We start from the raw sequence: 15,728 nt of genomic DNA on the forward strand, positions 1-15,728 counted from the left end.
GTTTATTGTAGCCTAAGGCTAAAGTACAGTAATTTAATAATATCCAGAGGTTTGTTTGTAACTAGGGCTCCTCTGTAAGTCGAGTGTTCTTAAGTAGGGGACCACCTGTATAAATTTTGTATTTGGGTCTTTATGTTTCTTATCTTACATTAAATAACCATCTATTTTGCATTCCTTGTAGTTTGAAGCTGGAAACCTCAGACAACTAGTGCTAAAGATCTGCCGGGGACGCTACGAGCCACTTTCTGCAAAATATTCATATGATCTTAGAACATTAATATCCCAGCTCTTTAAAATTTCCCCACGTGATCGTCCATCTATCACCTCCATATTGAAGAAACCCTTTCTTGAAAAGCGCATATCCAATTTCCTGAGTCCAAAGGTGAGCAAAGTTTAATTAGTTTTAAAGAGGCTGTGCATGGATGAAGCCAGAATCCATCACTTCACTCTGTATGTGCCAATGGCTTTTCCTCTATCAAATTACATATATTTGCATATATCCATATTTCTATCTATGATTTGCTGAATTTGTAGTTAATGGAAGAGGAGTTCGGCCATACAGTACTACACCGAAACAAACCTTTACCAGTCAAACAAGCACATGGACCCGTAACACCTAAGCCCAATCCAGGTAATAATGCAAGTTTTTTGGCATATATATGTGAACTCCACTGTAGAGTCTAAATACTATATACAGTATATAAAACAAGCTGCTTTCTGTAACTCAGGGAACGTCATAGACTCGGTTTTGAGTCAAAATTTTCGCCCCACGCTTTTCAAAATCCACTTCTTAACCACTATATACAGGAGCCATTGACTGCTGTGGCAGTTAGCGACCAATCACAGCTCAGCTTATATTTTGCCACTGGTCATTAATATGAGCTCTGAGCTTTGATATTTACTATATACAATGAGTACAAGACACTAATGTGTGAGGTAAGATGTGAAGTTGTATGTGAGGGATGTAGGGTATAGATAGACATACAGACAGATAGATAGACATACATACATACAAATAGACAGACATGGATACATATAGGTAGACATATAGATAGACTTATAGAGATACATAGATGAATACAAATAGATGGATAGACCAGGAGGCCACTGAGGATGAGGTCCACCTCCTGCTACTTTACTCCAAATACTCAGTAGTGAAGGACACCCACTTCAGGAGAATATCAGATCTCCTCCAGGTCTACTAACTGTAAAGGAATAGTTCCGTGTTTTCATAGACCATATCTGGAATTCCGGCTTATTTACCTTACACTAGGGCTGTATGGTAAATACTGATATACAGTGCTGAACAAAGAGATCAAATAAATGCTCCTTATATACATAAAAGACAACAATAATAATGGTGGCAGACGACCAGTGTCAGACTGGGTTCCTTGGGTCCATCAGATAAAATTCTTCTGGTGCCCACTCTTCATTATTATGGTTATATATTTCTAGTGTCCAATTTTGTTTGAAAAAGGGGCCCGCAGTGGCTTACCTGAAATTCTGTATATGGATCTACTGTTTGGTTTATGGTTCCTTGTCCATATCGACATCATGTCTATTTACATTAAAGGCAAAATGAATGACAAGAAATGTTTCCATGAATGTGCTCACTCTTTCTACTTCCCACAAGCTCCAAGAAACGTCAGGAACAGAGTTCAGGAATTTCATCCTCCACGACACAAAGTGGCGCCTCTACCGTGGCGTGCAGAAAATGTTCATAGAAATGAATGGAAGCCCCCTTCACGTCTTCAAAACCACAGTCCTGCTAAGGTGATCAATGTTTTAGAAATGATCAAAGATAAAAGATCCTATAAAAGATCAAAGACAATGCTTACTTAATACAAAGCAACCCACCAATAAATATAATAGTCATTTCATGCTGTTATTTAAGTGACCTAAAGGTAAAAAGAGTGTTGGGCTTGGCTGAGGAGTTCGAGGGCCCAGCCTCCATCTATGATGGACCTGTGGATCTCCATGTATCATCAATACAATCAAGTGTTTGTTACAGTCACCTTCATTCCAGTTTGGCCAGTTTGTTTGCTTGCCAAATACTAAGACAACTTGATTTCAGTACAAAAACAGAGACCAATAACATTGAAAGCCACAAAGAGAAATGTAATACTAAAACTAGATGCATCCTACATCCCAAAAATAAATGTTTATTTATTTGCATTTTGTTAATTTTATTAGCCACCTGCTCATTATTATGGACAAAGGATGGAAGAGCGAGCATCGCCTGGAAGGATACAAGGACATTATGAGCATTATTATGACAGACTAAACAACATACAACATAGACCTCATGGTTATCAACCTCAGTATGGGGCGCAAGGAAACCAAAGAGTGGCCTCCCCACAGCAACAATGGTAAGTATTGGCTTAGATTAACGTAAACTATTTATTCCTATGCACAATGTATGATACAAGTGTCTTCTTATGTAGCAGAGAGATATTTGGGCTGACCTCTGAACCAAGGGTTGACATTACTGGTACCTCCATAGCTCATTCTGTTGATTTTTGTATTGAAGTTTGATATCGGTGGCACAGATGGGTGTTTTTTTCAATGGTGGTTTTCAAGGAAAATATTAAATTTCTTTGTTCATCATATATAGCCCCAGTTTAAGTAGTATTTTTTTCTGTTACCATACACTCTACTCCTACCATGAAATGTTCAATAAACTTACTGGGGCACATTTACTTACCCGGTCCTGTCACGATCCCGTGGTGTGTTGTACGACGACGATTCGGGTCTGCTACGATTCACTAAGATCATGCGTCCAGTTTCTTGCATGTGTCGTTTCCGCGCCGAGGTCCGCCGGAGTTCACCTTATTCTTCCCGTTGCATGTAAGTGCAATTCTAAATGTTAAATCTTGCGCGTTGTCCGCGAATCCGTTGGGTTGTCCGACGGCCGCTCCCGATTTCTGTCGCGTGCAAGCTGACGCCAATGCGCCAAAATCCCGGTGCAATTCAGCACAAAACGGAAATTGGCGAAAATGCGCTTTGGGGACCCTTAGTAAATGAGCCCCACTATGTCATTGAACAGTGATACAAATGCCACAATACAGTTTATAAAATGGCCATTTAGAAATCAAGTAACAGTGTCTTTCACTGTAAATTATATTACCATAAAGTGGCTCAAACGGGTTACATATAAGAAAGGTTCCTTGGGTTTGTACTTAAGTTGAATTTGTATGTAAGATGAAACTGTAAATTTTATAATTGTAGTTCCAGGCAAAAAAATTTTTTGCCCCAGTGACAATTAGATTTTCAATTTTTTTGGTTGTAAAGGGACCAAGGATTATCCATAAAGCTTCATTTCAGACACCTTACAGCTGATCATTGCAGCCTGGGACTATAGTAACATCCAGGGAGGTCACAGTGGGCAGAGGGGTCTGTCTGTAACTAGGGGTCATGTGTAAGTTGGGTGTCCTTAAGTAGGTGACCGCCTGTATAGTCCATATATAAATATCATACAGTTCTTAAAAACTTCCTTGATCAATTTAAAACCTGCCATCTATCTGTCTCAGTGTATTGATGGAATTTTTGTTTTAACTGTGTTATACAATTCATCATTAAACCTTGTTTCTTAGGAATGACTACTTACAGAGGAAGCAGGAGGCCGAACAGATTAAGATAAAAGTTGAAAAACAACTGGTGAGTAAATATTTTATGTGTGAATTAATATTCACTAAATTACAGTATTACCAAAGCATCACATATACAATAATTAGTGATAAAAATAATAATGGTATTTGTTAAGGCTTTAACATCATTAAAATGATAGTGTACAATCCAATTGGAGACAGAATATGATAATGTAAGAAAATAACATTTTTTGGCATCATATTTTGAAGCATTAATCACTTTGCTTTAAAGCGTACTTTTCCCCAGAAGGCAATTTTTAGCTGGTGAAAGGTGTTGATTTAAAAAAAATACTGAATCATTTCAGTAGTTTATAAAAGTTTAATTCACGTTACCTGGCTTCCTCTTCCCCACACTCATCCAGCAGGGAGGGGTATGGTGTGGAGTAGAGGAATATTACATGAAGAGACATAGGCACTCACAATATGCAGCTACTCCCTACACAGGGACTCACTACATGCTGCTGGCAGGGAACCAGGTTATGTGAATTAGACTTATATAAACTACTAAAATTATTCAGAAGGCTGACAATGGCATTTTTAAAATCACAATAGCATAGGCTATTGGAACCTGTCACCAGCTAAAAATGTCATTCCTGGTGACAGGTTCACTTTAAACTAAGTACAACAAAAATCCAGTACAAAAAAATCATAGTATGTGTAGGGAATATATAAAAAGAGGGGTGGTCTAGTATAACAGGATCTTCTATTTCCTCATAAATAACGCTCCAGTGAATAGTGTCCAAGAAAATGACAACATGAAATAAGAATGCAATAGACCTTTTTTTACTTTATTTCAGGATTTTTCATTCAAAATTTCAATATTCATGAAAACATATAAGCAATTTCATAATAATCCATACAAAAATATTGCAAACTATATTTTTGGATGAATTACATTACAATTAATGAAATTGCTTAAATGTTTTCATGACTATTGAAATTGTTAATGAAATAATTAAAACTCCTGAAGAAAAGTGAAGTAAGTCTATTGAATGCATATCCTGTGGTCACTTTAAACTAAGTACATGATAACATATCATATTAGTCCCAAGCAGTACCCTGGTGTGACAAGAGGTAGGCTTGGGTGTGATTGAATTTGGCCCAATTTTTTTTATTAAAGTTATTCTTTCAATAGAAAATGCAACCTGTCAATTCATTATACAGACAATGGGATTCATTACCATCTTTAGTCTGATAGTAATAATAATGGAGTCTATCATTTTAGCAGCTTTCTTTTCTTTCCTGTCAATGTTTTAGTGAGACACATGTCTACCACACATATTTTTACTTTCTGGTGTCTTTATTTAGGGGCTCCGTCCTTCTTCTGCTGATCCCTATGGTAAACATTCACCAGTTTTCAGAGTGGATGTGCGGGTTGATCGTCCAGGTAACAAGTTACCTCAGAAACAACAAGCCAAAGACCATGAGGTACAATCATTGTCACACATTACATATGAACTTTTAGCAAAGGTGAAAGTAGATTATCTCAGTTTCGGTAGGATGCAATCTGTACCAAAAGGGGTTACTGCAGATATACAGCATGGTCGTCTAACGAAGAGGAGACTTCCATTTTCACAAGGTCTTTATAGACACTAGGGTCAGCATCTTAATGGGAAACAAATCAGTATCAGATACATGTCTATCCCAGCCACAGAGAAGTATCTGCTGAAATGATCCTTGGCAGGGATCATTTGTGGGCCCTGGGCTGTATGAATATTATAGCCCCTACAAGTCCAGATTTCACTTCTGACATATGGTACTAGAATCAAGCTCAAGGGAATGGAGGATGTGCCCCTTCTGCCTACATTCAATCCTCAGTTTCAGGACTTTGGAGGACCTTGAAAGGTCCTGAAATGGCTCTTGCATACATGTATATTGAGAGCAGGAACAGATGTTTGAGGACTTCATGGGTGAAGGTGGTGGTGGTTTGGGTGGCCATGGGCTTGGGCTCTGAGCTACTACCCAAACTGCCAAGATTATAATCCACTCCTGATCCCTGCCTGACAGTATAACTAATCTGATAGGGAATTGAGCTAATTTAGTTATATTTAGCATTTTATAATGAGTTTTTAAAACACCTTGGGGGTCATTTACTAAGGGTCCGATTCACGTTTTACCCGAATATTTCCAATTTGCGCCGATTTTCCATGAATTGCCCCAGGATTTTGGCGCACGCGATTGGATTGTGGCGCATCGGCGCTGTCATGCACGCGACGGAAATCGGGGGGCGTGGCCGAACGAAAACGCGACGAATTCGGAAAAAAACGCTGCATTTTAAAAAAAAAAAAAAGTGTCACGGGACTCGTGCTTACCTTCACCAGGTATAGGCCAGTGAACTTCAGTGCATTCCGGCGGGCCTCGGGGAATTTCAGCGCAGACGTCGGAGGAACTACCTTGTGTAAAAGCAGGATTTTTCTCCATGACTAGGTTTGATTTACCCCAAAGAAACATATCAAATCATATTAAATTTTGTGTAACATTTGCTTGCCAGGAGCATCTACGACAGCTTGAAGTCATCCGTCAACAGTATCACAATGAAATGAGAGAAATAAAAAATAAAGCCAATGCTCATCAGGTAACAACGTGTGTGTCACAATATACATATTATTAGGATATGGCTACACAGAAGGTTACTATGAAGTGTACAAGTGTTCATCGTGGGTAACAGACTGCAATAGGATAAATGATAACATGTGTGTATATACCTACCTAACCATTGCAGACCAGATCTTTGGACTTAATGGGGACCGATATGCGGCCACACCATTTGCAGCTACATATTTGTCCATCGACGTCTTTTGGCGCCTGGTCACTGTGCGGTGAGCACACGTTGTCTCATCGCACAGTCATCATGCAAGGTGAAATATAAGACATGTTGTTTCTCTATGGAGAGGGGAGGGGTGAGCAGCGCTCATCCCTTCTCCTCTCCAGCGCGTTGCTGTAGCTGTGGATGTAGCCCGGGCAAACATACATTCTGTGAATGTACCCTCAGCCTAATTAGGTATTTTTAGGATGTATGAAAAAAAAGGTCTACTCAATATACTCAATAGAGTTTATCTGGACGTTTTATTCCAACCTATAGATTGTGTCCTTTTGCCCTGGATAATAATTATTATATAATTTGTTTACTTATTATTTTTATTCTATAATTTCTTAAAATGCAATTCTTAGCTTTCTTTGAGGGCCAGGATCCTGTTGGCCAGGAGCAGCGGTAAACTCTGCTTACACACAACTGGTAGAAGTTGTCTCCTTGTTCGTCAATCGGATGTAGGAAGCAGCTGTAGATGCAGGGCATAAGAGATCTGGATTCTGGCCAACCCCTTTAAATTGCATTACTTGGTGGATCTGAATGCATCGACCCAGTAACCACAATTAAACAGAATAATCTCTAGCTGTTCCCATGTGAACATGGGGCAAGCATAATACCACTTTATAAATTATTTAGGACTGACGAAGATTCTAGAGGGTTTGTAATTTGGGTTTGGCCTCCTGACCCGGACCTGAATCCAGCCATTGGCTCCACTCATATCTGAAGATAACCAAATACAGTGCTCAGAAATTTCAAGAGGCTGAAGGGAATTTGGATAAAAATTATTTTTTCAGTTCATTATATATATATATTACATAAACCTGCCTGAAAAATAATGCTCCGCCATATGTTTATTCACAGGAAGCTCCCAAGGCAACAGATGGGACATATCTTGTAAAACCAGGGAACAAAGGCGGACAACCTCCTGTAGACCGGCCCGATGGAGAAGAACTGACTGAGGTAAATAAGTAGTCAAGGAGGTGTATCAAGGAGAGGTAGCTGCTCATGGAGTGTTTGAATAATTTCTACATCCCAAACTTCTACCAAAATAGGAAAATGCTGTATTTTATACATCCTCCAGTTTAATTGTATTAATGAAGAACTTGTATTAATGAAGAACATATTTTAGGAGATTCAGCAACAATTCAGTACCATCATCAAGCAAAACCGACAGGAGAGAAAAGCACTGGAAGAGAAGTATAATGTAAAGGTATAGTATATTTTTTGGTTTAGTGTCCTGTTTTGTAATACTATAATACATAAATTAAAAATTGAAATAAAAAAAGAAACTGATTTAATTTCTATTTTTCAGGGTGGAATAAAATTTGAAATCAATGATATCATAGAAGAAATTCAGATAGATGGTCCTACTGAAGGGTGCCATAATGGAGAGGTCAGAACAACTCAGGTTTCCATAGTGTAATTATGTGTGGACCATTGCTGTATATATATTTTTTCATTTAAATGTCCCCATAGCCAAGGCTGTATAGAGGTAATTTTATTACCGGTATCATAATTCTGGGCCATAAGTTATATCTCTAACAACTCCTTTATCTAGTTAAAGGGAATCTGTTACCAGGGCCTCATTTTCAGTAAAGACAGGTTACAAAAGCCCAATACACCTGCATAGCAAATATGCCTTTGTGCCTTCTCTAAGTATGTTAATTACAATATAATTGTGTATTTTAACTTACTTAGTTCCCTGTCAGCTGCTGAGTCCTGGGGTTAGCTTTGGTTTGGATGCATTTTTTTTGTCTTGTTTGTGCTGCTCACTCAGTTTTCAGCTCTCAGTCCCTACCTTTCTACTCATCTACAGCTTATCCTGCTCCTTTACTCACCCAAGGACAGAGTGTAGTGAGCTAAGATCAGTGGGGAAGGGAGGAGCTGTACAGGAGCAGAAAGGTGGGGGCTGAGAGCTGAGCAGTGAGTGAGCAGCACAGACAAGACACATGATTTTTAAATGCATCCAAACCAAAGCCAACCTCGGGACTCAGCACGGGATTCTGGCAGGGAGCCAGGTAAGTTATAATACACTTATATTGTAATGAAAATTGTCAGGCATCTTTGCAATAAAGCTGTAGTGGGTTTTTGCAACCTGTCTTTAGTGAAAATTAGGTCCCTGGTGACAGGTTTCCTTTAGCTTGTTATAAGATGAGCCACACTGCCTTCAATTATTTGCATACATATTTCTAATATTACTTGTATAAAAAAGTAATATTTTCATCAGTAACTGTAATTCTCAATTTTTTTTAAGGAAACTGATCCTCTTAACGACACACTAACCTTTGATGATGGAGAGAAGCTAGAGGGCACCAACTGGCGCAAGCAGTATATTGATCAAGGTCAGGAAACATTTTGGCACACCACCAGCTTTGGGGCATGTGGTGAGGGAAAGGAGTGGTCTGGCACTGAAATTATTTAGCTTCACTGTGGTTTACCTTATATAAACCTTAACTCTGTTATGTCCTTTCACAGACAATGGAAATTCAGACCACAGATCAGAACACTTTCGAAAACAATGGACTTCCAGAGAGCCACAGACACTTCTTGGAAATCTAAGAGATGTTGGCTTCACATCTGAATGTACTGCTATGGGTGACACAGAGTGGGATGGGGGTTCCAGCCCATATGGCATGGCAGGTAATGCAGGACCATCATTTTTGTATTTTTTTTTTTTACCTCAATTGCAAATTATCCTGGCAATAATGCCAAGCACAGATGTCTTTTGATGTAGGTTTTATCCACTTCTGATAATTGAGTAGCTTTACTATTCATTAAGTTATAGAATATTTGGTAGATTCATTATACTACATATGTGTAATACTGGCCATGTGGACCAATTGTGGATCTTTAGCTCATGTTATGTGGCCTGCAAAAATGGCCTAATCATATAGGATCTTTGCCTACCAGCACTCACATAGGTTATAGATGAAGGGCTGATGTAGCCTTCCACCAAAATAATGTTTACCCTCACTACTGATGTATCTAAATGTTTGTATAAATTTTGCTTCCATATATACCGTATTTTCAGACTATAAGGCGCACTAAAAAACCTTAGATTTTCTCAGAAATCAAAGGTGCGCCTTATAGTCCAGTGCGCCTTATATATGAACCGTACTTACAGACAACAGCTGCCTTGAACTGTACACAGGTCATTCATCCTTATAATCAGGTGCGCCTTATACTCCAGTGCGCCTTATATATGAACCTAGACGTTTAGCAGGCAGTTATTGAAGGTGCACCTTATAATCCGGTGCGCCTTATAGTCCAAAAAATACTGTACAGTATAATTACTGTTTTCTTTATGCCCATATAAACTGTTTATTTCATTAAAGAAGATGAGGATCTCATAGGAATCAGGAGACACTGGAGACATGAGGCACCACAAACCTTGATAAGAGCTTTTGAAGCAGCAGATATGGACGATTCTATTGTACCAGAACATTCCAAAGGTAAATGGTTATGGTTTAAGAGTAGCTAAACCTGAAGCATCTTTTAGTTTATTTCAGAAACAAATAGAGCAGGTACTAATAGTAAACTATTGGAACCTGGAGCCCCTCAGGCTCATTTGCACACAGTCTTTCATCCTAGTGGTAGATGTCCTTTCAGTAAAGCAGCCTATCTGTGCCTTTTTGCTGCTCTTTCTCTTGTAAAGAGCAGTGTATCTAAAAGCCTGAGATCCGTCCACTTCATACAGATCAGGAGGCCGATGATTAACTCTTTCCATACCTGCAGAATAATTCCCATGATAATTCAGTTCTGTAAGGAGATAATTACTATTACTATATTTACTATAGACCATTCATGGACTGTTCCTGTAGCTCTCAGCTGTCAGTGGGCAGAAAGCTAATTTACACAAACTGCTTAAATAAGGGAGAAAGGAGTGGAAAATGAAGTCACATGGGCATATTTCTGTAATAAAGTATATTACAAAGTTTACTATTATCACTATTTAATTATTCAATTATACAATTTAGTTTGTTTAATTTTTGAGGAGCAGCCAGTAGACAGCAAGGAGAAGAACAGGTTATAGTGTAGAATGACATGGAATACCATGATGGAATACATGGGAAAATTCTGTTTTGCTAGAGGGTCTTTTTAACATGCTGCTGAACTTCCTGTTCTTAACTGGCACCAGTCAGACTGAAGAGCATTTGTAAAAAACATGTTTTGTGTTGTCATCTCAATAATGTAAAGTAGAGCAAACATTACTTACAGTCTATATAATATTGTCTGCATAGAGGGGACACTGAAGCAATATCCTCCAGGAGCAAAAGATCCGGAGGCCGATACAGCATCTGATGATCTGGATGAAGAAAGATTTGAGCCACGATCGGATGATGAAGACACGTAAGTGTAATAAATTACCAACACAAAGCGAAAAAATGTACAAAAAACATAAAATACAAAAAACCATTGACCCACATTTACTATGGACCTTGTACCAGTTTTCTGTCAAACTTTGCGCATTATTTTCTATGTTAACTGCTTTCACATATATTTAAGAAGTGTCCGCACCACAACTTGTGTCTGGTGCCCTCTGCAAACTACACAGGCAAACTGCACATAGTACAGACTGTTAGTAAATGTGGGCCACTATTTATAAAAATGAAATGTAAAATATTTTTACTAATCCCTTTAATCCTCAATAAATTAAGAATGAGTTGAGAGCAGCAGATCATGTTGAAAAGTGTGGATTCATAGTAACGATGAAAATGTGCCCTCAATAAGTTGCCATTATGTCACCCATGGCATCATAGCTCAGTTTTTGTTTCCATACCTCTTCCATACCCTTTAGTCCTATCTCTTATCCACTTGTTTGCTAACATCTCACCCCTTAGAGAAAGGGGAGTCCTAAATGTTTACACCACCATTTGCAAAAGGTGGGGGATCTATTAGGTTGGCATTAGGTCTTAGATTGTCTCCAACCTGTTAGGTATATACTCTACTGTGTGTAAGATCTTTAGTAAATCTTAAAAATCTCCTTCCGTGTTGCCCTTAAACAGCACCTTTGAAGAGTCTGAAGATGAGTTAGAAATTATAGAGATGATGGAAAAGGTTCTCACACACAGAGATGAAGATGATGAGATTACCAGAGATGAAACCAAGAAGGAGCTCTGCAGTCCCAAGGCGTCTGTGGAAAAGACCCATGAAAACGAGTTAAGCGGAGATACTACAGAAGCAGCGGTGGTGGACCCATCATTAGCGGAGAAAGCAGAAGTTAATGTGACTGCCCAGGACTCCTCTCCCTCCTTCAGTGCCCTGAAAACTAATCATTATGCAGTTTTTTCAGTAGAGGGACAGACAGATGAGATGAAATCGGATATCGGCTCTGATAAGATTCCCGATGCATCCAATCCTGACAGTAAGGGCAATGCACAGTCTCCTATTTGTTCTGTAGAATAGACATGGCAGCAGGCATATAGGCACGTTTTGGTGTCTAAGCAATGAGATATTTTTACTAAATGGAAAATATGACCAAAGTGAATGAGTAACTCTGCAAATTTGGGTACTGTGGAACTCCTACTTATAAAAACCCCATTTCAAAACTTGCAAAAACCAACGAAATAAACATATACTGGATGCCATTTGTTTTACCAGCTACATGGTTAAATTTCAGGCCTTAGCTCTCTAGTCAATAGAGACGTGGTGTAATTTATGCCTAAAAGGTCTACGAATATACAGCTGCCGTGCTTGTGTACGGTCTTTGCGAAAACATCTTTCTAGTGGATGAAAAATATATTAGTATAAAGAAGCGCATACACTGTATATACAGCAAGTAATGTGCTAGATGGAATCAATGGTAGATGTGGATGCACATCCGTATAAACCCACAACATATATTCCAAAAGTCCCTCTCCATGCCGATGGTCAAATCCAATCATTAAGGTGGAAGTTTTAAGGAAACAATGAACAACCAATTTCCATGGAATAACAGTTACATAATAAGAGATAACAGGCTATTGAAAATTTTAGGTCATGTGATATAAGATTGTGTTCTTTTAGTATGTAGAATCTTGTATTGCTATTAAAAAGTTGTATTAACTATACAACCGCTACAGCGGCTCATATATTACCAAACACTGCAATAATGTCACCCAATTCATGGTATAAAGATGGTATAAAGGACATCTACCTTCAGTTTACTGATGGTAAATGTGTCCCTCCTGAGGAATGATGTTCCATGATTGTGGAAATATAATTATAAACGTTATGCTAATTACCTAGGGGTCGTCTGTAAGTCGGGTGTCCTTAAGTAGGCACTCCCCCATTGCGCTAGCAGTCCCGCCTGGTCTCCCCCCCCCCCCCAAACACACACACACACACACACAAACACACACTGCATAGAGAAGGTGACGGGTGACTACTAGAACAACAGGGGGAGTGCATAAATTAAAATACAAGCCCAGACAATACCTGGTGTAACAGGCCAGAGAATACCCCCAGACCAGACTATACCGGGGGTTAAATTGGCCTAGCGCAGATTATACTGCGGGTATACTTTGGCCTAGGCCAGATTATACCCCAGGATATAAAGTGGCCTAGGCTAGAGTACACCCCCCTTCCAGGCCAGGGTACCCCCCTATGAGTTACATTTTGTCAAACACAAGAATTATTTTAGTTTTCTACATTTTATTGGGGATTCAGCTCTGGAAAGTTTAAGTGAGAAACCTAAGTGTTTCCGCACACATAACATCACTGTAAGGTTTCATTCACACATTGAGGATTTCTAGTGCAGTTTTGTAGCAGGTGCAGATCCTAATGGGTAAAAACATACAATGGAGATGCTGCACCTTCCCATTCTTACCTCGGCATTCACATTCCCATATGTAAACATTTCTTCAATTCCACTTTATTAAAAAAATGTCCCTGTGTGAAGATTTCTTATAAATATCACATTTGTTCCTTAGGAACAAAACGGTTGTCCTTAAATACAAATGTTCACAGACATGTGGTGTAAACATGATGTTCACTATGTGTTCATGTAAAGACTGATTAAATCAGTACAATGTTAACATACAACGTGTGAGCGTAGCCTAACATCACGTTCACATTGGGTTCACATAAATGGGGTGAAAACATAGGGGTTATTTACTAAGGGCCAAATCGCTTTTTTACGGCGGGTTACCCGCGCTTACCTGCACCCAGCTATGGATCGTGAACTCCGGCGGACCTCGGCGGACTTCAGCACAGCAGCGACACCTGGTGGACGTCGGAGGAACTGCCTTAGTGAATCGCCGGAAGACCCAAATCCACCAAAGAGAACGCACCGCTGGATCGCGAATGGACCTGGTAAGTAAATCTGCCCCATAATGTTCAAATGATGTTTATGTATACGTTGGGTAATTATCTCCTTGATGTAAAATCAGTGCACACATCATGCTGACATTGCATTTACATAACTGCGGTGCAAACATGTTCAAATAGCATTTACATAAGCAAGGTTTACATTAATGTGATGTTATCACACTGTAAAGCAGGCTAATATTGCATTCACATAGCATTTATGAATATTCTGTATAAACGTTGCGTTCACATTGCTTTTACAGGAACATAGTTTAAATCAGCACAATGTTAATAAAATGTAAATGTGACGTGTGAACAGAAAGTAACATCTTGTTCACACGACCGGGGAAAGTTTATGGAGTGGTGGACGTGATATCAGGGCTCGGTCGTGGTATGCTCACCGCATCGTGGCCATACATAATGCTAGTCAATGGCGCCCCAGTGAGCAGTTTATGTAGCAAGTTCGCTGCCACACAAAACGGTTGTGCGCAGAAGTTTAGTATGTAAATTTATATGTAAATTAACTGCAGAGGCTATTGGGTTGTGGAGTAGCCTACGCTCCCAGTGCCCGGCCAGGCTAGTACACGCCCCAGTATTCTTTTCAGTCAATTTACATATTAGTAAAATAAAGATTTTAACAAGTTAGGTTTGGTTCCAGGATTATTACATTACAGATTAGGGCAGAGGCACCAGGAGGAATCTACCATCAGATCCACTTCTGATAGTAGATTCCTCATGGTAGGTTTCCATTAAGGTCTAGATGGATAGCACCTAGGTTATTTTATACCTGCTGGTAAAGAGTTCAGCCCAAGGGGTATAATGTGGCCTCTGCCAGACTGTACCTGGGTCAGAGGGGCATATTCAGACCTGGGAGGGGGAATATTCTGGGCCTTGCAGTACACTCAAGCCTAGCCTGGGAAGGGGTTATTCGGGCCTGCTACACCGGAATTGTTCCATTTTACCATGGACCAAGCTTTCCATATGGCAACCCTGTATTGCACCAGGAAAATGGGGGCCAGTTTCTTGATGGCTGCCCAACCACCCACCGTGTGTGGCTAGATTAAGTCAGTTAATGATGCTCTTCCAGAGAATAAAGGAAAAGATATTCCATGCTATCTGGTACAAATGCTAGCCCTCAAATTCCTACTTAGTCACACAGTTAAAGGGGTTTTCCCATGAAAGAAAATTCTCAGATGTCAAATAACACCTCTGCTTTATTCTTTTGTTCGGTATGATCACAGTAATACCAAATTTATACAGGTATTATAAATAATTTTTCAACATTTTTGAAAAATTTAGTTTTTTTTCATAACTAAACAAAAAAGATATCATTCAAATTTTTTATCTAACTTGAAGTACAATATGTCACGAGAAAAAAAATATCAAAATCCCCTGGATATCTTATAGAGCACTTATACTGACATAGGGCAAATTTGAAAAATGGTGCCACGTCCTAGAGGCCAAAAGAGGCCCAAGAGTCCCAAAGGGGTTAATACAATTATGTTTATTTTGTTGCTGTATACAGTCTGATTGATACATTATTCAATGTGTATCTTGCCTCTATATGTTCCTCTTAATAAAGTTTATTGTTGATTTAGATCATGTGCATAGCTTACACACGTGATGTAAAAAAACATCTCCTTCCTCCATTCCATATCCAAAGCCCGCCTGATGGGCCATAAAAATTTGACACTACAATGATAAAAAAAAACAGTGATCTTTTCCCTTGGCATCACGTCAAATATTTTTGACTCAAAAAAAGGAGACCTTTTTTGAGTAGTCCATTTTTTTGATTTGGTCCACAATCCAATCGTCTTCATTCTAACAGAAATTATCTGTTCCTTGCTCACACAAGAGCCAGTAAGCGGTGTGCAACGCCACTAAGAAAACCGCACCATACCATAATTTACAGTTTTACATGCAAATATTTTGGATCTTCAAATTTCACACAGTAAATGTGCTGCATAATGTTAAAAGATCCAGCC

The 15,728-nt window shown here is 39.1% G+C and overlaps 1 protein-coding gene across 5 annotated transcripts in view; it reads left to right on the forward strand.

Moving 5' to 3' along the window:
- NEK5 (NIMA related kinase 5) overlaps window positions 1–15,340 on the forward strand; it is a 39,359-nt gene extending 24,019 nt beyond the window's left edge. For 3 of the 5 annotated variants that reach the window (XM_072134485.1, XM_072134486.1, XM_072134487.1), the window contains exons 9-23: window positions 182–382; window positions 535–631; window positions 1,634–1,773; window positions 2,194–2,369; window positions 3,594–3,657; window positions 4,956–5,075; window positions 6,139–6,222; window positions 7,318–7,416; window positions 7,586–7,666; window positions 7,769–7,849; window positions 8,711–8,798; window positions 8,932–9,096; window positions 9,792–9,908; window positions 10,698–10,806; window positions 11,463–15,340. In XM_072134485.1, the coding sequence (XP_071990586.1) occupies window positions 182–382; window positions 535–631; window positions 1,634–1,773; window positions 2,194–2,369; window positions 3,594–3,657; window positions 4,956–5,075; window positions 6,139–6,222; window positions 7,318–7,416; window positions 7,586–7,666; window positions 7,769–7,849; window positions 8,711–8,798; window positions 8,932–9,096; window positions 9,792–9,908; window positions 10,698–10,806; window positions 11,463–11,862 (2,022 nt within the window). In that variant the 3' untranslated portion in view covers window positions 11,863–15,340. The remainder of the gene's footprint in view (window positions 1–181; window positions 383–534; window positions 632–1,633; window positions 1,774–2,193; window positions 2,370–3,593; window positions 3,658–4,955; window positions 5,076–6,138; window positions 6,223–7,317; window positions 7,417–7,585; window positions 7,667–7,768; window positions 7,850–8,710; window positions 8,799–8,931; window positions 9,097–9,791; window positions 9,909–10,697; window positions 10,807–11,462) is intronic. The other 2 variants (XM_072134488.1, XM_072134489.1) reach the window with 2 other exon arrangements.
- Window positions 15,341–15,728: the final 388 nt, after the last annotated feature.

Source organism: Engystomops pustulosus, chromosome 2, assembly GCF_040894005.1.
Source record: "Engystomops pustulosus chromosome 2, aEngPut4.maternal, whole genome shotgun sequence".
NCBI lineage: Eukaryota > Metazoa > Chordata > Amphibia > Anura > Leptodactylidae > Engystomops > Engystomops pustulosus.